Raw genomic sequence first — 25,264 nt, forward strand, 5'->3', positions numbered from 1 at the left:
CCTTCCGAGCCCGCCGGGGCTGGGCGGGAAGGAGGAGCCCGCGGGCAGCCGCTCCCTGCGGAGGGGACCGGGCGGGACGAACCCGACGGACCCCCCTCCCGGCCCCTCCAGCCGCGCCGGGGCCGCGCCCGAGCTCCGCCACCGCCTCCCCGAGTGCCCGCCCGGCTTGGCCCAGAATCCCAGCGCCCTGTGCTGAACCGGCCGCGGTTTACGGGAAACAGCCCTGGCGATGTGCCCGGAGCCGCTGCTTTAGGAGTCCCAGCCCTGGCGATGTGCCCGGACTGGCGGCAGTCTGTCCCAGTCTGTCCCAGTCCATCCCAGTCCATCCCAGTCCGTCCCGGTCCCTTCCCAGCAGCCGCCGCCGTTTCCCGGGTCCTGCCCCCCGCCCCCCCAAGATGCTGACGGGGGTCGGGGCTCCGTCTTTGGCTTCGTCTCCCTGGGCTGGGGCTCGGCCTCCGCCCGCGGGAGGAGCTGAGGGGGGTCCCCGGGGGTCGTGTGTCCCCCCCGGAGCGTGTGTGCCCCCCCGGGACCCCCATCCCGCTGTCCCCCCCTTTTCTCTCCCCACGGAGCTCCTGCCCCAGCTCCCGCTCCCCCCTGGCAGGGGCTTTGGGAGCCCCCCTTTGCCTTGACCCCGGGACCCCTGCGGGGGGCAGTGGGGGCTGCCCAGGGCGGGCACTGGCCCAGGGAGATCGCCCCCCGCCCCCGCGGCATCCGCTGATCGCGGCGCTTCCCCCGCTTTGGCCCCAAAGCGGCGCCTTTAAGGCCGAGTTTAAGCGCAGGGCCCGCGAGTTCAGCTCGGCCCGGCCCGGGGGTCCCGCCGCTCGGGCCCGTCCAGGGGGCCCGGGGGTAGCGGGGGGACCCGGGGCGGTGCCGGGAGGGGTCCCGAAGGGGATCCCGGGGCATTCCCGGCAATTCCCCCGGGCCCGCCCCCCGCGCTCCCTCGGCCACTTTCGCTTTCGCGTCTCCCGAACTGCGCCCAGCGGGGCCAGCGGAGCAGCGCGATGGCTCCAGCGCTGGGGCTGGGGGCGCTCCTGGCGCTCCTGGCGCTCCTGGGGGTCTCGGGGGGGCAGCCCGAGGGTGAGTGGGACCCCCGGAACGGGCAACTCCTCAGCCTTTATTCCCGGGCACCGGCACTTCCCTGAACCTCCATTTCCGGGCACCGGGACCCCCCTTGCAAACTTTCTCTCCGCACCGGGACCCCCTTAAACCTCCTTACCCGGCACCGGGACCCCCCAATTTCCATTCCTGGGCACCGAGACCCCCCTGAACCCCAATTCCTGGGCACTGGAACCCCTCCCACCTCCATTCCAGGGCACTTGGACCCGCCTGCACCCCCTCCCACAGCACTGCGACCCCCCTGAACCCCCTTATCTGGCACCAGGACCCCTTTAACCCTCCTTCGTGGGCAAGGGAACCCCCCTGAACCCCCATTTCTGAGTATGGGAACCCCCTTGAACCCCCATTTCTGAGTATGGGAACCCCCTTTAACCCCCATTCTTGGGCACAGGAACCCCCCTGGACCCCCATCTGCAGCACCGAGACCCCTCTGAATCCCCTTATCCTCAACAAATACCCCCCTGTGCCCCTTTCCCTGCCAATCCCACCTCTCTCAGCCCCCTGATGCTCCCTTTTCCTTGACCCTGGGACCCCCTGGACCCCCATTCCTGCCTTTCCCAGCCCGCAGCCCCCACTTTCCTCAACACCAGGGACCCCTAGACCCCCCTTTTCCTGGGCACAGGGACCCCCTGAACCTCCATCCCACCTCTCCCAGTGCCCTCACCTCCCTTTCTTTGACTCTGGGACCCCCCTGAACCTCCATTCCTGGGCATGGGGACCCCCCTGCACCCCCATTATCCAGCACCCAGACCCCTCTGACCCCCCTTCTCTGAGACTGGGACCCCACTACACCCCAATTCCTGGGAAAAAGGCCCCCCTGCACCCCGTTATCCTGCACCAACACCCCCCTGCACCCCGTTTCTGGTCCATTCTGGGTCTCCTCACCCCATGACCCCTCTTTCCCCAACACTGGGGCCCCCCGGGCCCCCCTTTCCTGGGCACAGGGACCCCTGGATGCCCCATCCCACCTCTCCCAGTCCCTACACCCTCCTTCCCTTGGCCCTGGGATCCCCAAACCCCCTTTCCTGCTCTCCCAGCTCTCCCAGTTCCCCCTTCCCTTGACCCTTGGACACCCCCAGACCCCCCAAATCTCCGTGTCCCCCCAGTTCTCCACTCCATGCGTTACCTGGATGTGGCGGTGACGGAGCCCAGCCCAGGGATCCCTCAATTCCTGTCCATGGGATACGTGGATGGGATCCCCATCACGCGCTACGACAGCGAGCGGGGCCGGAAGGAGCCGCAGACGCCGTGGATGGCGGCCGGAGCCGAGCCAGGATATTGGGATAGAGGGACCCAGATCAATGAGAGGAGCCAACTCATTTATGCCGACAACCTGGAGAGAGTGGGGGGCCGGTACAACTGGAGTGGGGGTGAGTGGGGGGAGCTGGGGAATGGGGGGATGTGTGGGGCTGGGATGGGATGTGTGGGACTGGGATGAGGATCCAAGTGCTCCAAAAGCTGGGATGACACTCTGTGGGTCTCTGTTGGACTCTGGGGCTCCAAGGGCTGGAATGGGGCTCCGTGGGGCTGGGACACAATTCCAGGGGTCTCCATGGGTCTGATCCCACCCCCCAGGTCTCCACACGGTGCAGCGGCTTTATGGCTGTGACCTCCTGTCCGACGGGAGCGTCCGTGGATACAACCAGATTGGCTACGATGGGCGGGATTTCATCTCCTTCGAGCTGGGATCCGGGAGCTTCGTGGCGGCCGATGGAGCTGCCCAGATCACCAAGAGGAAATGGGAACACGATGGGATCGTGGCAGAGGGGTTGAGGAATTACCTGGAGAACAGCTGTCCGGAATGGCTCCAGAAGTACGTTGGATACGGGCGGGAGGCGCTGGAGCGGAAAGGTGAGGAAGACAGAATTCCCATGGGAATGTGGGAGGGTGGAACTGAGGAACACGGGAATTCCTGTGGGAATTCTGTGGATGAATCTGAGTCATCCAACTCCCATGGGAATTCCATGGATGGATCCCACTGTTGTCCCATCCCAATGGGAATTCCATGGATGGATCTCACCTTTATCCCATCCCAGATCCCCCCGATGTCCACGTGTCCGGGAAAGAGGAACACGGGATCCTGACGTTGTCCTGCCACGCGTACGGATTCTACCCCGGGATGATCGGGATCAACTGGCTGAAGGGGGATGAAGTGCGGGATCAGGAGACGGAGTGGGGCGGGATCGTTCCCAACAGCGACGGCACCTTCCACAGCTGGGCCAGGATCGAGGCGCTGCCGGGGGAGCGGGAGCAGTACCGGTGCCGGGTGGAGCACGCCGGAATGCCGGAGCCCGGGATCTTCGCCTGGGGTGAGGCTGGGAACGGGCAATGTGGGAACTGGGCATTTGGGAAGGAGGAATTTGGGAGTGTGGAGCAGCGGGATGGGGGTAACCCTCCCCCTCCTGCCCCTCCTGCCCTTCCCAGAGCCGAAATCCGTCTGGGATTCCACCCCGGTGCTGGTCGCTGTGTCCATCATCATCATCATCGGCCTCGTGGGAGTCGGTGTCTGGAAGCTCCGATCCAGTAACTCCCGGGATGGGGGTCGGGAAGGGCACGGATCTGCCCGGCAACATTCCGGGGATCGTGTGCCACAGGTGCTGATCCCGCTTTCTTTCCATAGGGAAGAGGGAGGGGAATGGATACAACATGGCCACCAGTGAGTAAAACCAGCCTGGTTCACAACTGCAAACACCCCCCCTGCTTTTGGAAACAGGATTTGACAGATAAGCTGCTGGCTGGCCTGGAGAAATGGCACTGGTAGTCCATCACTTTATAACTATAAAAGCCAAGTGCAACTTTCACGTGGCAGATTCTTCCACAGACTTTCTTGGAGTGTGTGGAGCTTCTCCTGTGGAGCAGGGACAGCACTTTGTGGTTACTCAGGGGTTAAGTTGTGTGGTGAGTTACATCAGTCTCTAGGTGATGATTGTTTCTTTTTGCCTGCTCTGATAAAATTGGATTTGGAATTACTTTGATACAGTGCATTATTTTATGCTGTTTTATACTCTACGAGTAGGTTTTAGCTTTTACACTCTGTAGTAAATAATTCTGATCAAGGTCTTTTGTCTGTTCACTCATCTGTTTATTTGATCATTTGTCATAATAAATGGTTCATTTTATATAAATATCTCTGATTTGGCATCATTAAAACCTGCAGGACAGTGATTCTAGCACACCTCTGTAAGTCCTTTAACTTGACCTGTGGACAAAGTCTGGGGCTGGCATTGGATCCAGCCGCCCCCGGGCTCCTCCCTGAGAAGGAGTTTAGAAAGCCAGAGGGTCCTTCCTGCACCTCGTAGCTCCACAAAAGGGCTTCTCTACTAAACTTTCTCTCAGTCTTCCACTCCCCCGCGACAAGGGGTGGGTCTGACGGGAGGAGAAAAGATGATCTTCATATTGCCAGAGTCGGGGTCACCTGGAGCACTGTTTTGTTCTTTCCATGCCATCACTGCCAGTGAGTTGGTGTGTGACAACGGTGCTCCCCGTACAAACCTCCCCCACAGGGATTGTCTGCACTGGACCTCTCCTGGATCTACAGGGTCCTTATTTGAATCTCTGTGGATTATCTCCAGCTACTGGAGATAATTATCTCAGCTACTCAGCTATCCATTATCTCAGCTACTGGATCCCTTTCTCCCAGGTGTTCCATCTGCTTGGGTGCACTCTTAGATCAGCCTTGAGAGAACACCTTTCCCTAACACTTGACAGGGCTCACCTCCAGAGACTGAGAGTTTCTGTCCTCTTCCCACTCTCCTGGTCAATCCCAACATCTCAGGACAGGGATCCCAGTTGCTTGGCTGCACTCCCACCCAGTTCCATATGCTGGGCCATGATATCCCAGCACTGGAGCAGCCAGGTCAGCAGGGGCTCTCCCAGCTGGAGGCTGAAATCTTTTCACATCTCTCACAGCTCATCTGGGGATGGGGATCGGGTGATTATCTCTGGCCCTGCCTCTTGCTCCTGTTCTGAGGGCTCTGCTTCCCCTTCATCCCTCACTAACTGAGCTGATTTGGTCTTGGATTTCTTCTGTAGAGGGGCAGCTGCTACTGGTACAGGTTGTTCCTCTGCAGTTTGAGTGGCCACGGTACCTCTTGGTCTCCTTTCCTCCTCCTCCCCCTGAGGGCACAGGGTCTTAGTTTAACAAGATTACAACTTAGAAATTAAGAGACTTCAGGTGGAAGTGTGGAAAAGAAGTAACCTTTTATTAACAAAATGTGAATAAACAACAAATGGTGCAACCAAAAACTTTCAGAAGAAACCAAACAAAGTCCCAAATCCCCAGGTGGGGGGGAGAAACTGTCCCGGGAGTTCAAAGCTCTCACAGCCCCGTGTGCTCGCAGCCAGCAGTGAAGGAGTCCCTTTTCCCAGGGGCAGTCCCCAAAGCAGAACACCTCGCTCCCAGATGGGTCGGGCTCTCTCTCTCTCTCTGTCTCGGTCGCTCCCCATGAGGTGTCCTGGGGGGAAAAAACTTCCTCTCAGGAAAAGAGAACAAGGTGGCCAAAACCAGCTCCCGCTCTGTCCAGTCCCGGACAAACCCCAAAAGCCCCCAAACAAAGGACCTCCCGCCCTCCCCGCGGCCACCGCGGTGTCCCCGAGAGCCGCCCTCCCCCCACTGCCCCTGCCCAGCGCCTGCGGCTCCGCTCCAACCCACCCCATCCCGGGAGACACAGATGGGAATGGGGGGGACACTGGGAAACAATTCCAACACCTCTTTTCAAACCTCTGACACCTGGTTCCCAGACATTCCCAAAGAAGGGGCTTCCCGTGGCCTCGAGCCAGGGACCGACCTTTGTATTGAACCAACTCCCGGAGAGACACATTCCCATCCCTGTCCCCATTCCAATTCCTGGGGTTCCCATCCGTGTCCCCATTCCCATTCCTGGGGTTCCCATCCCTCTCCCCATTCCAATTCCTGGGGTTCCCATCCCTCTCCCCATTCCCATTCCTGGGGTTCCCATCCCTCTCCCCATTCCCATTCCTGGGGTTCCCATCCCTCTCCCCATTCCCATTCCTGGGGTTCCCTTCCCTCTCCCCATTCCCACTTCCTGCTGTGCCAACCTGCTCCCAGTGTCCCCATTCCTGTCCCCACTATCCCTATCCTGGTCTCCCATGTCCCCATTCCCGATGTCCCAGTTCCAATTCCTGCTGTCCCCAACCTACTCCCAATATCCCCATTCCCAATCCTGGAGTTCCCATTCCCATTCCTGCTGTCCCCAACCTGCTCCCAGTGTCCCCATCCAAGCCCCCCTGTCCCCATCCCAGTCCCCCCTGTCCCCATTCCTATTCCTGGTTCCCACAGAGGAACTGCCAGATGCCAGAGGAGGGAGCCAGGATTTATTGCCCAAAGCAGGAGATTTTCACACCCAAATTAAAGCCTCAGGAATAATTGTAGTCCTGGGTTTCACACAGGAAAAAGCAGGAAGTTGATTCATTCGGAAGAGCCACAGGGGGGCCAGGGTGTGTGGGAGCAGCGGGATGAGCTCTGCCAGCAGCTCCTGCCTTTCCTCAGGAAAAGGGAAGGGGCGGATCCAGCTCCAGGATCGCTCAGGCCGTGATTCCTGCTGGGATGAGAGCGGGGAAAGGAGTCACCATGTCCCTGTTCCCATCCCAGGAGATGGAGCCAGCTGTGGAGCCCAGGGAGAGTAGGAACTGCTCCGGAATCCCACCTGATCCTGCTCTGTCCATCCCACCCCAATCCCACCCCAGAATGCAGCCCTGATCCCAGTCCACAATTCCACCTGATCCCACTCTAAAATCCTACCCTGAGCTGGAATCCCCTTCCAATCCCGCTCCAGCCATTAGGCTCCCATTCCCCTCTGGAATCCCGGCATCCATCCCGGGATCCCTGCCCAGAGGATCTGGATCCACACACGCTGCTGGGACTCACTGGTGGGCGCGGGGTCGTATCCATTCCCCTCCCTCTTCCCTGTGGAAAGAAAGCGGGATCAGCACCCGTGGCACAGGATCCCCGGAATGCTGCCGGGCGGATCCGTGCCCCTTCCCGACCCCCATCCCGGGAGTTACCGGATCGGAACTTCCAGACACTGACTCCCATGAGGCCGATGATGATGATGATGATGATGGCAGCGATGACGGACACAGTGTCCTAGTTAGAACAGCTGGGACCGATTCCTCACTGGATGGGTGTAGCCCAAAACTGTGTATTCTATGGCCTTCCATGCCATTTTCCCTGGAACTGTTGTCAGGAGAGGCCTGCCAGGTGGGGGGGATGTCCTGAGCACCCTCCTACCCTTTTATGGACTGAGCATCCTCATATCCTTTTTTGGACTGAGCATCCTCATAGCCTTTTATGGAATTCCCACTCTGAGGGAAGAACTAAGCATCCTTTTATGGAATTCCCCGCTCTGAGGGGAGGACTGGGCATTCCTGCCTGAACTGGAGAATATATAAACCTGGAGTTTCAGAACCTTTTTACCACTCGTGGGATCCAGAGCAGGACTGCAGCTCACCGCTCTCAACCAGCCTGAGACCACCCCCCTCAACTGGACTGCAACCACCACTTTTGACCAGACTGCAACAGCTCTCCCACCAGCAGGTATTTTTCCCCTCTCTCTTTACTTTGGACTCGGGGGGGGCCCAAGGAACAGCACTTTGTTCATGGCCCAGGGTGCTGGGTTCTACATTTGGGTTTTGTGGATTAAAACCAATTGCTTGTCTGTATAATCAGACTTATTGGGCAAGGGGGGCCCAAGGGGGGCCCAAAGGGGGCTGGGCCAGGGGGGGGAAGGGCTGCAGGGGGCAGATCCCGGAGGAGGAAACCCGCCAAAAGCGGTGGCCCAGCCGAGGGAGGATCCGAGCGGGAGCACAAAGAAGAGCAGCCAAAAGGTCCTGGCGGTCGCTCGGCAATGGCGGGGGGGGCGAGAGCGGTTTGGGGGCCCCCCGTGAGAGCCGGGGGGGAACCCCGGTAGCCACGGAGTGGGGAGAGCGGAGAGAGGCGATCCCGGAGCTGGGGGACCCCCGGAATGCTGGAGGGGGGGGGGAGCAGAGAGGGAGTGCCGGGCCCCTTAAGCGGGGGTTTTTATGGACACAAGATGCCCTGTGCATTCTAGGGATGGACTTGGGCAGGAGAAACTCCCAAGGCAATGCATTCCCCCCTTGTTTTTCTCCCCGTCCCCAGCGGTCGGGGCCGTGCTGTTGTTCCCGATCCCGGCCGGCTGACCCAAGAGCCCGGCCACGTGTGCGGGGCCCGATCCGCTCCCTGCTCTCGTTGCCCCGGGGCAGCCTCTGGTGTCCCCCCGGCTGTGGGGGCGTTTTGTTGGCTCCGGCACAGGCGGCCCTTGTGCGGGGCTGTGTGCCGGGGGGCTGTTGGGGGTCCCCGGTGGGTGTTTTGGGGCGGTGTCGGGGTGGGTTGTGGGCAAAGCCCCGTGGGTGGTCGGGGGGCTGCGGGTCCCCCCCTTGTTGGGGGTTGGTGTTGGTGGGTCAGGCCCCGGCGGCTCCATTGTGAGCCCGGTGTGGGCGGGGGGGGCTGGTCCGGGGGAGCCGGAGGGAGCCGAGGCAGCGGGTTTGGGGAGCCCTCGGGAGAGCCGGGGGTGGGGGGAGGAAGGGCGGGAGCCCCGGAGTGTGGAGAGCGGAGCGGGGCGATGGCGGAGCTGGGGGACCCCCGGCAGGCTGGAGGGGGGAGCAGGGAGAGGGAGGAGCCCCGGGAGCTCTGGGAGGCTGCAAGGGGGGTCCCGGAGAAGGGGGAGCCTGGGCAGTGGGGACCCCTGGGATCCCCAGGCCAAGAAAGTGGAGAAGGGGGAGAGGGGGAACGTCTGGGAACCCGGCCCCCTGAAGCAGAGAGTGAGGGGAGAAGGGACCCCTGGGACTCCAAAAGCCCTGGCATCCCTAAGCAGGAACCTCAGCAGCCCAGAGAGGGGAGAGCCCAGAAAGTAAAGGTGCAGAGAGCAGAGAGGGAGGAGGGTTATTTTGAGTTGAATGTTCATATTCTGGAGTATTTTTTTCTGAATCTTCATCTTTTGTAGATTTAGGGGAGTTTTAGTGTTTGGTTTTTTTTCCCAAACCTTGTTGTTTTCTTTTTTTCAGGTCTAAATATTGGTGTTTTGGAGGTTTTTAAGGGCACAGGATGTGCGATGAGTCCGGATGCTGGACTTGGGCAGGAGGAACCCCCAAGGCAACGCGCTCACCCCTTGTATTTTTCCCCCCCAGCAGGATTTCTGCTTCCCAAAGCTTGGACAGATGGAGGAGGAGGCTGCGAGGAAGAGGAAGATGCCGCGGGCCCCCCAGGCAGGTGAGGAGGAAGTCAGTGCCCCTTTGGGTCGGTCTTTTGTCTTTTGTGGCCGTCCTGCCGGGGCTGGAGTTGGGGGGATGTCCTTGGGCTTCCCTGTGGGCCGGAGGCAAATCCCCTGCGTGTCCTTGTTGCTTCCTGCCCCAGGCCCCGAGGTGAGGCCGGAGAGCGCGGAGGACAAATCCCGGCGGCAGAGCCTGGTGGGAGAGGCCGTTTTGAAGGGCTCCCCGGCGCAGGAAGGCAGCGGGGAGGAAAAGGGCCGGAGATGCCCCCGCAGGAGGGGCTCCAAAGCCAGCCCAGGGGGCTGTGAGGAGGAAAGAGCCAACGTGTGCCGGGAAGGCGGCCGGAGCTTGAGGCGGAGCTGCGAGCTGGTGGTCCCTGAGCAGCCTCCCAGCAGGGAAAAGCCCTTCAGCTGCTTGGAATGTGGGAAGAGCTTCAGCAGGAGCACTGACAACCTCAGCCACCAGCACATCCACAGTGGGGAACGGCCCTACACATGTGGGGAGTGTGGGAAGAGCTTCAAACGGAGCTCCCACCTGCTCCGACACCAGATGATCCACAGTGGGGAAAGGCCCTACACATGTGGGGAGTGTGGGAAGAGCTTCACTTGGAGTTCCACCTTCCGCAACCACCGTCGCATCCACGCTGGGGAATGGCCCTACACTTGTGGGGAATGTGGGAAGACCTTCAAACGGAGCTCACACCTGCTTGGACACCAGGTGATCCATAGTAGAGAAAGGCCCTACACATGTGGGGAGTGTGGGAAGAGCTTCAAACGGAGCTCCCACCTGCTCCGACACCAGATGATCCACAGTGGGGAACGGCCCTACACATGTGGGGAGTGTGGGAAAAGCTTCAGGCACAGCTCCACCCTCCGCACCCACCGTCGCATCCACAGTGGGGAACAGCCCTACACCTGTGGGGAGTGTGGGAAGGGCTTCAAACGGAGCTCCCACCTCCTCAACCACCAGATGATCCACAGTGGGGAACGGTCCTACACGTGTGGGGAGTGTGGGAAAAGCTTCAGGCACAGCTCCACGCTCCGCACCCACCGTCGCATCCACAGTGGGGAACAGCCCTACACGTGTGAGGAGTGTGGGAAGAGCTTCAAACGGTGCTCCCACCTCCTCAGCCACCAGATGATCCACAGTGGGGAAAGGCCCTACAGGTGTGAGGAATGTGGGAAGAGCTTCACTCAGATCTCCAACCTGCTCCGACACCAGATGATCCACAGTGGGGAAGGCCCTACACGTGTACGGAGTGTGGGAAGAGCTTCAGGGACAGCTCCAGCCTTTGCAAACACCGTTGCATCCACACCAGGGAATGGCCCTACAAGTGCTTGGAATGTGGGAAGAGCTTCAGCACAAGCACCAAGCTGCTCAACCACCAGCACATCCACACTGGGGAACAGCCCTACACGTGTAGGGAATGTGGGACAGCTCCACCCTCTACACCCACCGTCACCTCCATATCAGGGAGAGGCCCTTCCACTGTGGGGAGTGTGGGAAGAGCTTCACGCAGAGCTCTTCCTTGACCTCCCACCAACGGACCCACCGGTAAGAGAAGCCCCGAGTGCCCCGACTGCGGGAAGAGCTTCGGCCGCTGCTCCAACTCCATCAGCCATGGGAGGACCCGCGTTGGATGATCCACAGGGACCCCCGTTGGGCACAGACCTGGTGTGCTGGTTTAATGGTAAAACAGCAGGGGAAATGTCAGCGGTGACACCTGGAATGGGATGGAACACCTGGAAAGGGAATGAGACTGCCTGGAATGGGAATGGGGACATAAAGAATGGGATGAGGACAATAGCAATGGGATGGGAACACCAGGAATGGAAATGGGAAGACCTGGAATGGGAATGGGGACATTGGGAGCAGACTGGGGACACTAGGAATGGGAATGGGGGCACCAGGAATGGGAATGGGGACACGTGGAATGGGGAGGGAACACCTGAAATGGGAATGGAGACACCTGGAATGGGAAAACCTGGAATGGGAATGGAGACACCTGGAATGGGAATGGGGACACCAGGAATGGAAATGGAAACACCTGGAATTGGAATGGAGACACCTGGAATGGGAACACCTGGAATTGGAATGGAGACACCTGGAATGGGAACACCTGGAATTGAAATGGAGACACCTGGAATGGGAGCACCTGGAATTGGAATGGATGCACCTGGAATGGGAACACCTGGAATGGAAATGGGGACACCAGGAATGGAAATGGGAACACCTGGAATTGAAATGGAGACACCTGGAATGGGAACACCTGGAATGGGAATGGGAACACCTGGAATGGAAATGGGGACACCAGGAATGGAAATGGGAACACCTGGAATTGAAATGGAGACACCTGGAATGGGAACACCTGGAATTGGAATGGAGACACCTGGAATGGGAACACCTGGAATGGAAATGGGGACACCAGGAATGGAAATGGGAACACCTGGAATTGAAATGGAGACACCTGGAATGGGAACACCTGGAATGGGAATGGGGACACCTGGAATGGAAATGGGGACACCAGGAATGGGAATGGGAACACCTGGAATTGGAATGGAGACACCTGGAATGGGAACACCTGGAATTGGAATGGAGACACCTGGAATGGGAACACCTGGAATTGAAATGGAGACACCTGGAATGGGAGCACCTGGAATTGGAATGGATGCACCTGGAATGGGAACACCTGGAATGGAAATGGGGACACCAGGAATGGAAATGGGAACACCTGGAATTGAAATGGAGACACCTGGAATGGGAACACCTGGAATTGGAATGGAGACACCTGGAATGGGAACACCTAGAATGGAAATGGGGACACCAGGAATGGAAATGGGAACACCTGGAATTGAAATGGAGACACCTGGAATGGGAACACCTGGAATGGGAATGGGGACACCTGGAATGGAAATGGGGACACCAGGAATGGGAATGGGAACACCTGGAATTGGAATGGAGACACCTGGAATCGGAACACCTGGAATGGGAATGGGGACACCTGGAATGGAAATGGGGACACCAGGAATGGGAATGGGAACACCTGGAATTGGAATGGAGACACCTGGAATGGGAACACCTGGAATTGGAATGGAGACACCTGGAATGGGAACACCTAGAATGGAAATGGGGACACCAGGAATGGAAATGGGAACACCTGGAATTGAAATGGAGACACCTGGAATGGGAACACCTGGAATGGGAATGGGGACACCTGGAATGGAAATGGGGACACCAGGAATGGGAATGGGAACACCTGGAATTGGAATGGAGACACCTGGAATCGGAACACCTGGAATGGGAACACCTGGAATGGGAATGGGGACATCTGGAATGGGGACAATAGGAATGGGAATGGGGTACCTGGGCTGGGAATGGGAACATTGGGAATGGGAACATTGGGAGCAGGTTGGGGACACCAGGAATGGGAATGGGAACATCTGGGATTGGAATGGGGACACCTGGAATTAGAATAGGGAAAACAGAGGTGGGATGGGAACACCTGGAATGGGAATGGGGACAATAGGAAGGGGAATGGAGACCCCTGGAATGGGAATGGGAACAGTAAGAACTGGGAATGGGGAAAACAGAAGTGGGATGGGAACATCAGGAATGGGAGGAGGGACAATAGGAAGAGGAATGGGGACACCTAGAATGGGATGGAACGCCTGGAAAGGGAATTGGAACACCTGGAATGGGAACTCCTGGAATGGGAATGGGGACACCTGGAATGGGATGAGAACAACTAGAATGGGATGGGAACACCTGGAACAGGAATGCAAACCCGTGGAATGGGAATGGGAACACCCGGGCCCGGGCTGTGTCCCTGGTGAAACAGGAGGCCAGGCCCAAAAGAGTTAACTAAGAAATTTGGGCCTGCTAACAAGCTCCCAACAGCCAAGACCATCTGTGCTCGTTCTGTTCTACTGACTGGAGCAAAGCTTCAGAGAATAGAACAGGAACATGTCCTAGGCCTAGAGGGGATAAATTAGAGAGACAGCAGGATCAGGGAGACATTGGAAGAGGAGGAATAGGCCGGGAGCCAGGGCTTTTTCCAAGCTTCAGTGAGCGGGTCAAGAACAATGGAAGAGAAGGAAGGTCAAGCTGAGGAAGATGAGTTGAAGCCCCCAGAGCCATGGAGGAAGAGTGGAAGTCCCCTCAGGATTGAGGGCCAAGAGAAGCACCGCCCCAAGCCCCGCCGGAGCTCCACCTATACTCCGCCTGTTATTAATATGCAGAGATAGATGTTGGAATTACTTGAATATGCATTTAATCACAGCTGAAGATTGTACAAAAATGCTGATTTTGTGTGAAGCCTTGGAGCAAGTTTGTCCAGCACGAGCTGGCTTGCTCCCAACGTTGAATAAACAAATACCTGGCTGCTTAAAGATAAAAAAGTCTCTGAGCAGTTTCTCGGACCGATTTTTTGGATTCAGCGCCCAGTCAGTCCCAGGATGATCCCACTCACTCCTGGTCTCTCCCAGTTTCCTCCATGTGGTCCCACCCATTCCCAGTTGCCCCCAGAAGCTTCCAGTATGATCCCAGTTGCTCACAGCCACTTCCAGTCATCCCCAGTGCACTCCCAGTTGCTCCCAGTACAATCCCAATCACCTCCTGCATGATCCTACTCACTCCTGGTATGATCCCAGGATGACCCCAGTCACCCTCAGTGTGGTCTCAGTTGTTCCCAGCATGGGCCAAGCTTCTCCCACCGTCACCCCAGTATGATCCCAGTTGTCCCCATCATGGTCCCAGTTGCTCCCAGTTGCCCCTAGCACAGATTCAGTCACTCCAAGTATGATCCCGGTCTTCCCTCCTGACAGTCCCACTCAATCCCAGTTGCTTCTTCTGTAGATCCAGTCACTCACAGTTCCTTCCAGTTGCCCCCAGCCTGGTCCTAATTCCCCTTCACGTAGTCCCAGTCACTCCCAGTACAGTCCCAGTCACCCTCACCATGGTTGCAGACACTCCCAGTATATTCCAGTAGAGCCCTCAGCATGCTCATAGTCCTTCCCAGTCACTCCCAGATGCCCCAGTAACATTCCAGTTTCCACCAGTATGATCCCAGTGACTCCAAGGCCCTCCCACTATATCCTGTGTGGCCTCCAGTTGCTCCCAGTAGCCCTCAGTGTGGTCCCAGTTGCTCCCAGTATGATCCCTGTTGCCCCAGTTCTGGTCCTGGAGGGACCCAGTGTGCTCAGATCCTGCTCCCGGGGGGTCCTGCTGGGTCCCAGTCCTGGTCCCGGTGTATCTCGGTGTCCCAGTCCATCCCAGTCCATCCCAGTCCATCCCAGTCCATCCCAGTCTATCCCAGTCCATCCCAGTGCATCCCAGTGCATCCCAGTCCATCCCAGTCTATCCCAGTGCATCCCAGTCCATCCCAGCCCATCCCAGTCCATCCCAGTCCATCCCAGTCTGTCCCAGTCCATCCCAGTCCATCCCAGTCCATCCCAGTCCCTTCCCAGCAGCCGCCGCCGTTTCCCGGGTCCTGCCCCCCCGCCCCCCCAAGATGCTGACGGGGGTCGGGGCTCCGTCTTTGCCTTCGTCTCCCTGGGCCTGCCTGGAATGAAGGGGCCGCTGGGACACTGCGGGACCTCCTGAAACCAAAGGAACCCTGGGAGAATTTGGATACTCCTGGAATCAAGGCACAATTGGGGCACTGCAGGGCCCTATGGAAAAAAAGGAACCTTGTGACACTGCGGAATTCATGGAATCCAGGGGCCTTTGTGACAGGGGGACCTCATGGAACCAAAGGAAGCCTGAGGTGTTTCAGAAGGTCATGGAATCAAGGGGCCACTGGGACACTGCAGGGCCTCTGGCAATTAAAGGAACACTGGGACACTGGGGCAGGACATCCCCCCTGCAATGGCCCCAAGACAATGCCCCATTTGCAAAGGGGTCAGTGCTGAGCTGAGAGGGGCCGGGACAAGGCAGGAGATGTTGGAACCCAGACTGGTTTGACCCCAAATGAAGCCCCTGATGGTGAGGGAAGCCCTGGAGTCCAAGGACTGTCAGTCCCTGGGTTTCTACCAGAAAGGGCCAGTCCCCTTTGCCAGGGGCAGGTTCTTCCAACAGAACCCTTCTTGGGGATGTGTGGAGATTCCTGCCTTGGCTGGGGACCCCCCCAAGGTCACTGCTGGAGGTTGAGAGCAGAGATCTCCCCACGAGCGCTGCTCTGGGGGAGTGTCAGAGACTGGAACAGTTAATGATTTATGCATTCTGAGAGACTTCTGCAGGCTTTTGACTTTCTGATGGGCAACTGGGCCCATCCCCCTCCTCCAGTGCAGAAGATGTCAAGTCCCCAAAAGGCGGGAAGAGCCGAGTTTACCACGCCCTCCACACGAACTCCGCCCCAAAAAGGGGGACACCACCCTATGAAAACAACTCCCCGCCTTGGGGAGGTGCAAAGGATATGGATATTGACTGGTGACTTTGGGGGGTTGGGGGGCGATTTTTCCTTCTTCTCCCCCCACCACCTGCGGATCCAGACCATTGCTTTTTACATGGCTGGATCCAGTGGGCAGTGACTATATACGTTTTTACCACTCTCATCTTTTCTTTTTTCTTGCTCTCCCTTACTCTTACCCTGTCTTTCTCTCCCCAACACATTTTTCTCCTCCCCCGAAAAGTTGGCCTTGTTATATGACAGCCCCCAAAATGCTGGCATAGTTGTTGATACAGAATTGTTAAAATAAACCTTGTCAATATGTTTTCAGACACTGATTATTTAGTGTCATTTCACTTTAATCCACCCCAAGGGAATTATTGATAAAACCTGAGTTACCCCCCCGCCTTTTTCCTGGGACGGGTCGTAATAGTCACTGCTGTCCCTGTGATGTCACTGCAGTCCCTGTGATGTCACCGATGTCCCTGTGATGTCACTGCTGTCCCTGTGATGTCACTGTTGTCCCTGTGATGTCACCGATATCACCTGTGATGTCACCGCTGTCTCTGTGATGTCACTGCAGTCCCTGTGATGTCACTGATATCTCTGTGATGTCACCAATGTCCCTGTGATGTCACTACTGTCCCTGTGATGTCACCACTGTCTCTGTGATGTCACTGATATCTCTGTGATGTCACTGATATCTTTGTGATGTCACCGCTGTCCCTGTGATGTCACCGCTGTCCCTGTGATGTCACCGCTGTTATTGTGATGTCACTGCTGTCCCTGTGATGTCACCGATGTCCCTGTGATGTCACTGCTGTTATTGTGATGTCACCGCTGTCCCTGTGATGTCACCGATGTCCCTGTGATGTCACTGCTGTCCCTGTGATGTCACTATTGTCCCTGTTATGTCACTGCTGTCGCTGTGATGTCACTACTGTGTCTGTGATGTCACTGATGTCTCTGTGACGTCACCACTGTCTTTGTGATGTCACTGCTGTCTTTGTGACATCACCTCTGTCTCTGTGATGTCACCAATATCTCTGTGATGTCACCGCTGTCTTTGTGAGGTCACCACTGTCTCTGTGATGTCACTAATGTCGCTGTGATGTCACTGCTGTGTCTGTGATTTCACCGCTGTCTCTGTGATGTCACTGCTGTCCCTGTGATGTCACTGTTGTCTTTGTGATGTCACCTCTGTCTCTGTGATGTCACTCCTGCCCCTGTGATGTCACTGCTGTCTTTGTGATGTCACCGGTGTCTCTGTGATGTCACCATTGTCTTTGTGATGTCACCGCTGTCCCTGCGATGTCACTGTTGTCTCTGTGATGTCACCATTGTCTCTGATGTCACTGCTGTCTCTGTGATGTCACTGATGTCTCTGTGATGTCACTGATTTCCCTGTGATGTCACCGCTGTCTCTGTGATGTCACTGCTTTTATTGTGATGTCACTGCTGTCACTGTGATGTCACCGATGTCTCTGTGATGTCATTGATGTCCCTGTGATGTCACTGCTCTCTTTGTGATTTCACCGCTTTCTCTGTGATGTCACCAATTTCCCTGTGATGTCACTGCTGTCTCTGTGATGTCATTACTATCTCTGTGATGTCACCGCTGTAGCTTTGATGTCACCACTGACCCTGTGATGTCACTGCTGTCCCTGTGACATCACCGTTGTCTTTGTGATGTCGCTGATGTCTCTGTGATGTCATGGATGTCTTTGTGACGTCATCGCTGTGTCTGTGATGTCACTGCTATGACTGTGATGTCACCACTGTCCCTGTGATGTCACCAATGCCTCTGTGATGTCACTGCTGTCCCTGTGATGTCACCAATGTCTCTGTAATGTCACTGCTGTTTCTGTGATGTCACCACAGCTGTCCACTGGATGTCACCGATGTACCTGTGATGTCACTGCTGTCCCTGTGATGTCACCGAGGTCCCTTTGATGTCACCACTGTCCCTGTGATGTCACTGCTGTTATTGTGATGTCACCGCTGTCCCTGTGATGTCACCGCTGTCTCTGTGATATCACTGCTGTCCCTGTGATGTCACTGCTCTTCCTGTGATGTCACCACTTTCTCTGTGATGTCACTGCTGTCCCTGTGATGTCACCAATGTCCCTCTGATGTCACCACTGTCCCTGTGATGTCACTGCTCTGCCTGTGCTGTCAGCGATGTCTCTTCAACCAGACTGCAACCACCACTTTTCAATCAGACTGCGACCACCACTGTCAACCAGACTGCAGATCACCACTCTCGACCCAACTGCAACCACCACTCTTGACCAGACTGCACCACCACTCTCACCAACAGGTATTTTTTCCCCTCTCCCTTTACTTTGGGCCCAGGGGGCCCAACAAACACCACTCTGTTCATGCTCCAGGGTGCTGGGTTATACATTTGGGTTTTGTGAGTTAAAACCAACTGTTTGTCTGTATAATTGTACTTATTGTGTTATTTTATTAAATTGTTATTCTGACTTATAATCTCTCCTTTGGGTTGAGTTCATTTCCCCTGCTGGTTTACCTTTAAACCAGCACAATCAGACTGCTGAAATTACCGGGGTATTACTCTGCTCCCCATTGCTGGCAAAATCCTGGCAAGAACACTCTTGAACAGATTAATACCCACTATAGCAGAAGGAATTCTACCTGAAAGCCAATGTGGTTTCAGAGCCAACAGGAGCCCCACAGACATGGGATTTGTTCTCAGACAACTGCAAGAGAAGTGCAGGGAACAGAACAAAGGTCTCTATGGAACCTTTGTTGACCTCACCAAGGCTTTCGATACTGTGAGCAGGAAAGGTCTGTGGCAGATTTTGGAACGTTTAGGTTGTCCCCCCAAGTTCCTTAAAATGATCATCTCACTCCATGAGGATCAGCACGGCCAAGTCAGATATGGCAATGCACTTTCTGAGCCCTTTTTAATAACCAATGGTGTGAAACAAGGCTGCATTCTTACACCAACCCTATTCACAATCTTTTTCAGCAGGATGCTCCAAAGGGCCACGGCAGACCTCGATGATCAGGACGGGATCTACATCCGATACCGTACTGATGGAAGCCCTTTCAACCTAAGGCGACTGAAGGCCCACACCAAGACCTTAAACCATCTTGTCCGGGAGCTGCTTTATGCTGATGATGCCGCCCTCGTCGCTCACACAGAAGCAGCTCTGCAGCGTTTAACATCCTGCTTTGCTGAGGCTACTGAGCTCTTTGGGCTGGAAGTCAGCTTAAAGAAGACAGAAGTTCTCCATCAACCTGCACCTCAGGAAGTCCCCCATCATCCCCATATCACCATTGGCCAATCAGAGCTCAAATCAGTCCAGCAGTTTAATTACCTAGGCAGCCTCATCTCCTTGGATGGTGAGATTGACGGAGAGATGGACAACAGGTTAGCAAAGGCATTTAGTGCTTTTGGAAAACTCCATAAAAGAGTTTGGCAAAATAAACACTCGAAGAAAAGCACAAAGATCAGTGTTTACAGAGCCATTGTGCTGTCTACTCTTTTATATGGATCCGAATCATGGGTCATCTACAGCCACCACCTGCGACTCCTGGAACGCTTCCATCAACGCTGCCTCCGTACAATCCTAAACATCCACTGGTCAGATGATGTGACCAATCCATCTGTTCTAGAACAGGCAGCAGTCACAAGCATTGAGGCCATGTTGCTGAGAACACAGCTGTGCTGGGCAGGGCACGTCTCCAGGATGAAGGACCAACCACCCCCTCCCTAAGATCGTGCTCTGGGGTGAACTTGCCACCGGCTGCCGCAAGAGAGGAGCCCCGAAGAGGAGATACAAGGACTGCCTGAAACAACATCTCAACCTTGGCCACATTGATCTTCATCACTGGTCTACTCTGGCCTCCAGTCGGGAGGTCTGGAGACACCCCATCTCTAACGCTGCTGCTTCCTTTGAGAACGCAGCAGGATCACCATCGAGGAGAAAAGACAACGCAGAAAGAACCGTGTCCTGTCGATCCCATCCAAGGAGTCTTTCTGACCTGCCTTTTGCAACTGGACGTGTCTATCTCGCATTGGCCTCTTTAGCCACCAGTGTGCTTGTAGCAAATGTGGGCAGAGCCCTTCCCAAATCTTCGTTCGTGAAGCCCAGCCATGATTTTGGATATTAATTTGGGAGTCTGGACTCATTGGTTTATTTGGTTCTGGAACTGGTATTTGGTTTATTTGGTTTTGGAAACAGGTATTTGGTTTATTTTGTATTCCTGAACCATTGGAAACAAATTGGGACCCCCTTGGAGGGACAAATCTGTTGATGCTTCAGGGGCTCCAAAACCCTGAGGATTCCAGTGCCCACTGAAAGTGTTATTCAGGGAGATCCTCTCAGTCCCTGGATCTGGAAATTCCAAGCAAGATCCCTGGGATTTTATTAACACATTAAAAGGTTTATAAAAGGTACATAAAGGTACATAAAAGGTGTACGTAACCAACATAGAAGTGGAGCTCCATAATATAATATGATTGACGTATAAAAAGTTGTGATAGAACTGTAAAAGAAGAGGTGTGACGCCTCAGAGCTTTTTGGGCTGCCCAGGGAGGTGGTGGAGTCACCGTCCCTGGAGGTGTTGAAGCAAAGACTGGCCATGGCACTGAGTGCCGTGGTCTGCTTGACGTGCTGGGGATGGGGCGTAGGCTGGACGCCGGTTGATCTCCCAAGTCTCTGCCAAGCTCAGGGACTCTGGGCTTCTGTGCCAGCCCAGCCTTTGGGGACAGCGTGCTGGTGGCTCAGAGGCTCCGTCCTTGCCTTGTTGCCCATCTCCTGGCTGCCAGGCAAGGGCCTTGTGACATCACAGCCTCTGTGGAACAGTGCGGTGGCTGAGAACTGTCAGTGCTGCGTCCCCGTGCCCAGAGCCTGGGCAGAAGTCGGCTGGCAGGGACGGGCAGAGACTGTGCAGAGGTGTCAGCTCGTCCACAGGTGCCATTGCTGAGAACCAGGGTTTTCCTTGGATGGCCCCTTGTCAGAAAAGGCAGGAGAGGCTGGAGAGAGGGGAAGGAGGGGGGTCAGGCCGCTGGGATGGTGCCGGCGGGCCGTGAGCCCGAAGCCAGCAAGGCCTTGGGCCCACACGGTGTCAGGGGAGGACTGAGAGCCCCCAGGGAGGAGGAAAGCTGGGCAGGCCCCAAGGCTGCTGAGCCTCTTCCTTGCCAGCCCTTTGGCCAAGGCCCCGAGGCAGAGGTGGGGCTCAGCCCCTGCACAGCAATGGGGCACAGGCTGAGCCCCAGGGACACCAGAGCCAGGCGGCCTGAGCTCTTCTTCCTGCAGCGTCTGCCTGGGGCAGCCCAGCCAGGCCTGAGTCTCTGCAGGAGAGGCCAAGCCCAGCCAGAGAGGGCTCAGCCCTCTGAGGTTGCACTCACTGCAAAGGGGACAAAACATTGGCCCAGAGGACATCCTGCCCCCAAATGGAGAACTGGAAAGGTCAAGAATAAAAAGGTCACCCCCCTCCATTCTTCAAGACATGTTTAGACTTCTTTCCTAAAAGCATCCAGGACTCGGGTCACCCAGTTTTCTCTCTGACAATGATTTTTCCATGGTTCCCCTCAACTCCCAGCCCACCCAGATCAGTTTTGGGGTCCCAACCCCCACTTTTTCTGCCCTCTCCCACCCCTTTCCCATCATCCCCCAATCCCAGCCCCCTCATGCTCAGTTTGGGGCTTCCACCCTCCCCTTTTCCCCACTCTTCTGACCTCTCCCACCCCTTTCCCCTCATCCCCCAATCCTCAGTCGCCCTCCACCTCCACTTTTGGGGGGTCTCACTCCCCCACTCAGTTTGGGGTCCCACCACCCCTTTTATCCCGTTTGACTCACCGACCCCCCCCTTCCCAACACCCCCTCTCACCACAGAGCTCCTCACCTGCAACGGGGGGGGCTCCCAGTAACACCAGTGCCCATGAAAGTCCCCCCAAAAAAAGGTTAGGTGGGGTTCTGGGTGGGCTCTGAGTGGGTTTGGGGGTTCCTTGGGGGCTGTGGGGTGGTTTAAGGGGGTCCCAGCACACTTTGGGATGCGTTGGATGCCCTGTTGGGGTGGAGATGTCCCCCCAAAGCTCCCCCAGAACAGGGTGACACAAGGGGGGGGCACAGAGGGGTCCCCATTCCTGATCCATCCTGGAGCAACCACACGGGGCAACTGGGATCATACTGGGAGCAGCTGGGCCCCTGCTGGGCTTATACTGGGACCATACTGGGACTGACAGGGATCATCCTGGGAGTGACTACAATACTCCTGGGAGTATGTGAGAGGCACTGCAACCATACTGGGGATGACTGGGATCAAACTGGATTCGTATTGGAAGTGTCTGCAAGTTCCTGGGATCGTACTGGGGGTGACTGGACTCATAGTGGGATCATCCTGGGAGCAACTGGGACCACGCAGGGGCAAATGGCATCATCCAGGCAGTGACTGAAAGTGCCTGGGGCCATACTGGACTCAGACTGGGAGTCCCTGAGAGGGAAAGGAACCATCCTGGGAGGACTGGGAGCAACTGGGACCACCTTGGGGGCAACTGAGATTGTATTGGGAGTGACTGGGTGTGACTGGGATCCTAGTAGGAGTGACCAGGACCATACTGGAACCATCCTGGGAGTGACTGTCAGTGACTGGGATCATACTGGGAGCAACTGGGTCATGGTTGCGGCACAAAGGACAGAGAGAGGGAAGGGGATCAGAGAGAGGAGGGAAAGAGAGGGGAGGGGGAATTTTAGAAAGGATAAAGAAGAAAGAAAGACAAAAAAAGAAGAAAAATAAGAGAAAAAGCCGAGTTTAAACATTCAGTCAATGTGTGAGTCACTGAGAGCTCACAGGTCAAAGGCAGGTGAAGTGTTTGCAGGGGACAGGAGCCTGTTCAGGGCTCAGGAGCTGCTGCTGCCCAAAGGGAGGAAACGCCCCGAGGGCTCGGAGCAGAGTTTGTGCTTTGGGGCCTTTGGCAAGAACCTGCAGGAGGGAAAGCAGTTCCAGCCAGGGGGGCCCAGGGGCTCCCAGCACGGGCCCAGGGGCTCCCAGTCACCCCCAGGATGGGCCCAGTCACCCCCAGGATGGGCCCAGTCACCCCCAGGATGGGCCCAGTCACTTTTAGTCACGCCCAGTCTGATCCCAGCACGATCTCAGTCACTCCCAGTCTGATTCCATTCTCTCCTAGTAGGATCCAAGTTACCCCCTGCAAGGTCCCAGTTGCTCCCAGTCAGTCCCAGTATAATCCCAGTCAGTCCTGGTGTCTCCCACTATATCCCAGTTGCCCCCAGTGTGGTCCCACTCACTCCCGGTCATTTCCAGTAGCTTCCAGCATGATCCCAGTTGCTCACAGCCACTCCCAGTCACCCCCAGTGTGGTCCTAGTTGCTCCCAGTATGATCCCAGTCACCTCCAGCATGATCCCACTTGCTCCCAGTATATCCCAGTTGCACCAGCATGGTCTCAACTGCCCTCAGAATGCTCCCAGTCACTCCCAGTATGACCCCAGTCACCCGAGCATGGGCCAAGCTGCTCCCACTGTGATCCCAGTATGATCCCACTTGTCCCTAGCATGGTCCCACTTGCTCCCAGTTCCTCCCAGTGTGATCCCAGTTGCTCACAATTGCACCTAGCAGAGACCCAGTCGCTCCCAGTATGATCCTAGTATGATCCCTGTATGATCCCAGTACAATCACAGTTACCCCAGCATGGGTCAAGCTTCTCCCAGTTGCCTCCACCACAGATCCAGTCAATCCAAGTATGGTCCCAGTCTTCCCCTAGCATGGTCCCAGTCAATCCCAGTTGCCCCCTTGTACATCCAGTCACTCCCAGGTGCTCCCAGTCCAAGTCACTCCCGGTGTGGTCCCAGTCACCCCCAGGATGGTTGCAGACTCTCCCAGTAGATCCCAGTTGCCCTCAGCATGCTCACAGTCACACCCAGTTAGTGCCACTTGCCCCAGGATGCTTCCAGTTCCCATCAGTAAAATCGCAGTCACTCCCAGTCTATGCCAGTTGCCTCCAGCATGCACCCTGTCACTCCCAGTTACTCCCAGTTCCACTATACTTCCAGCATGGCCCCACTGGCTCCAAGTTTCATTCTGTGTAGTTCCAGTCACTCCCAGTATGATCCTGGGCACTGACAGTCACTCCCAGGATGGTTCCAGTATGGTCCTGGTCACTCCCACTATGATCCCAGTCACTCCCAGTCACTCCCAATAGGATCCCAGTTGCCACCAAGGTTGTCCCAGTTGCTTCCAGTATGAACCCAGTTGCCCCAAGTGTGGTTCCAGTTGCTCCCATTCACCCCTACTGTGCTTCCAGTCACTCCCAGTATCATCCCTGTCACTCCCAGCCACTCCCAGGAGATCCCTCTTGCCTCCAAAATGCTCCCAATCACCCCCAGTATCATCTCACTCACTTTTAGTCAGGCCCAGTATCATCCCACTATGATCCCAGTCACTCCCAGTACGATACCAGTCTCTCCGAGTACGATCCAAGTTACCCCCTGCATGGTCCCAGTTGCTCCCAGTCACCCCACTACAGTTCCAGTCCCTCCCAGTATGATCCCTGTCACTGCCAGTCTCTCCCAGTCGACCTCAGCATGCTCCCAGTCACACCAATTATGCTCCCAGTCAGTTCCAGTGTGGTTCTAGTCGCTCCCAGTATGATCCCAGTTGCCCCCAGCCTGGTTGCTCCAGGATGGATCAGGAATGGGGACCACCCGGAGTTCCCCCCGTGTCACCCCGTTCTGGGGGGGCTCTGGGGGGGGCACCTGCACCCCAAAACGGCACCCAGCGCTCCACAAAAGGGGCCGGGACCCCCCGACACCGCCCCACAGACCCACAAGGACCCCCCAACCCGCCCAGACCCCACCCAGAGCCCCCAAAGCCCAAATGTGGGGAGACCTTTCTGGGCACTGGGGGTGCCGGGAGCCCCCCCGGCTGCGGGGGCAACTCCCCCGTGTGCCGGCAGAGCCGCAGCGCCCAGCGCTCCCCACCTCGAGCCCACCGGCGCCCCCCCCTCGCCCCCAGCGCCCCCCGGGACGGCAATTTGGGCAGGGGGGAGGGGGGGGCGCCCAGGCCGGGCCCCCCCGCGCTGTCCCGGCCGTGGCGGCTGCGGTGGGGGCCAAGTGCGGGCGGGAGCGGCCAAGAGCCCAGCGCTGCCCCATCCCGACCTTCCCCAGCTCCAGCCCTGCTCCTGCCGCGGGAGGACATGGCTTTGGGGGCAAGGGGGGGCAAGGGGGGGGTAGAGGGGGGGCCCAAGGGGGGCCCAAGGGGGGCCCGAGGGGGGCCCAAGGGGGGCAAGGGGGCTGGGCCAGGGGGGGAAGGGCTGCAGGGGGCGGATCCCGGAGGAGGAAACCCGCCAAAAGCGGCGGCCCAGCCGAGGGAGGAGCCGAGCGGGAGCACAAAGAAGAGCAGCCAAAAGGTCCTGGCGGTCGCTCGGCAATGGCGGGGGGGGCGAGAGCGGTTTGGGGGCCCCCCGTGAGAGCCGGGGGGGAACCCCGGTAGCCGCGGAGTGGGGAGAGCGGAGAGGGGCGATCCCG

General features: G+C 57.0%; 1 protein-coding gene, 1 long non-coding RNA gene and 1 pseudogene across 2 annotated transcripts in view; 2 read left to right on the plus strand and 1 right to left on the minus strand.

The window, feature by feature from the left end:
* Positions 1-911: 911 nt before the first annotated feature.
* LOC135404434 (class I histocompatibility antigen, F10 alpha chain-like) overlaps positions 912-25,264 on the plus strand; it is a 214,735-nt gene continuing 190,382 nt past the window's right edge. Inside the window, exons 1-5 of the mRNA XM_064639183.1 lie at positions 912-1,077; positions 2,223-2,486; positions 2,692-2,967; positions 3,153-3,425; positions 3,541-3,639. Coding sequence (XP_064495253.1) covers positions 1,002-1,077; positions 2,223-2,486; positions 2,692-2,967; positions 3,153-3,425; positions 3,541-3,639 — 988 coding nt within the window. The 5' untranslated portion in view covers positions 912-1,001. The remainder of the gene's footprint in view (positions 1,078-2,222; positions 2,487-2,691; positions 2,968-3,152; positions 3,426-3,540; positions 3,640-25,264) is intronic.
* Positions 6,437-7,272, minus strand: LOC135404496 (uncharacterized). The gene is made up of 3 exons (XR_010425683.1): positions 7,141-7,272; positions 7,004-7,042; positions 6,437-6,677 (listed from the first exon to the last, which is right to left on the minus strand). It is a non-coding gene; the product is annotated as an uncharacterized LOC135404496 (long non-coding RNA).
* Positions 9,276-11,047, plus strand: LOC135404415 (zinc finger protein 501-like; annotated as a pseudogene).

Source organism: Pseudopipra pipra, chromosome W (genome assembly GCF_036250125.1).
Source record: "Pseudopipra pipra isolate bDixPip1 chromosome W, bDixPip1.hap1, whole genome shotgun sequence".
Classification (NCBI taxonomy): domain Eukaryota; kingdom Metazoa; phylum Chordata; class Aves; order Passeriformes; family Pipridae; genus Pseudopipra; species Pseudopipra pipra.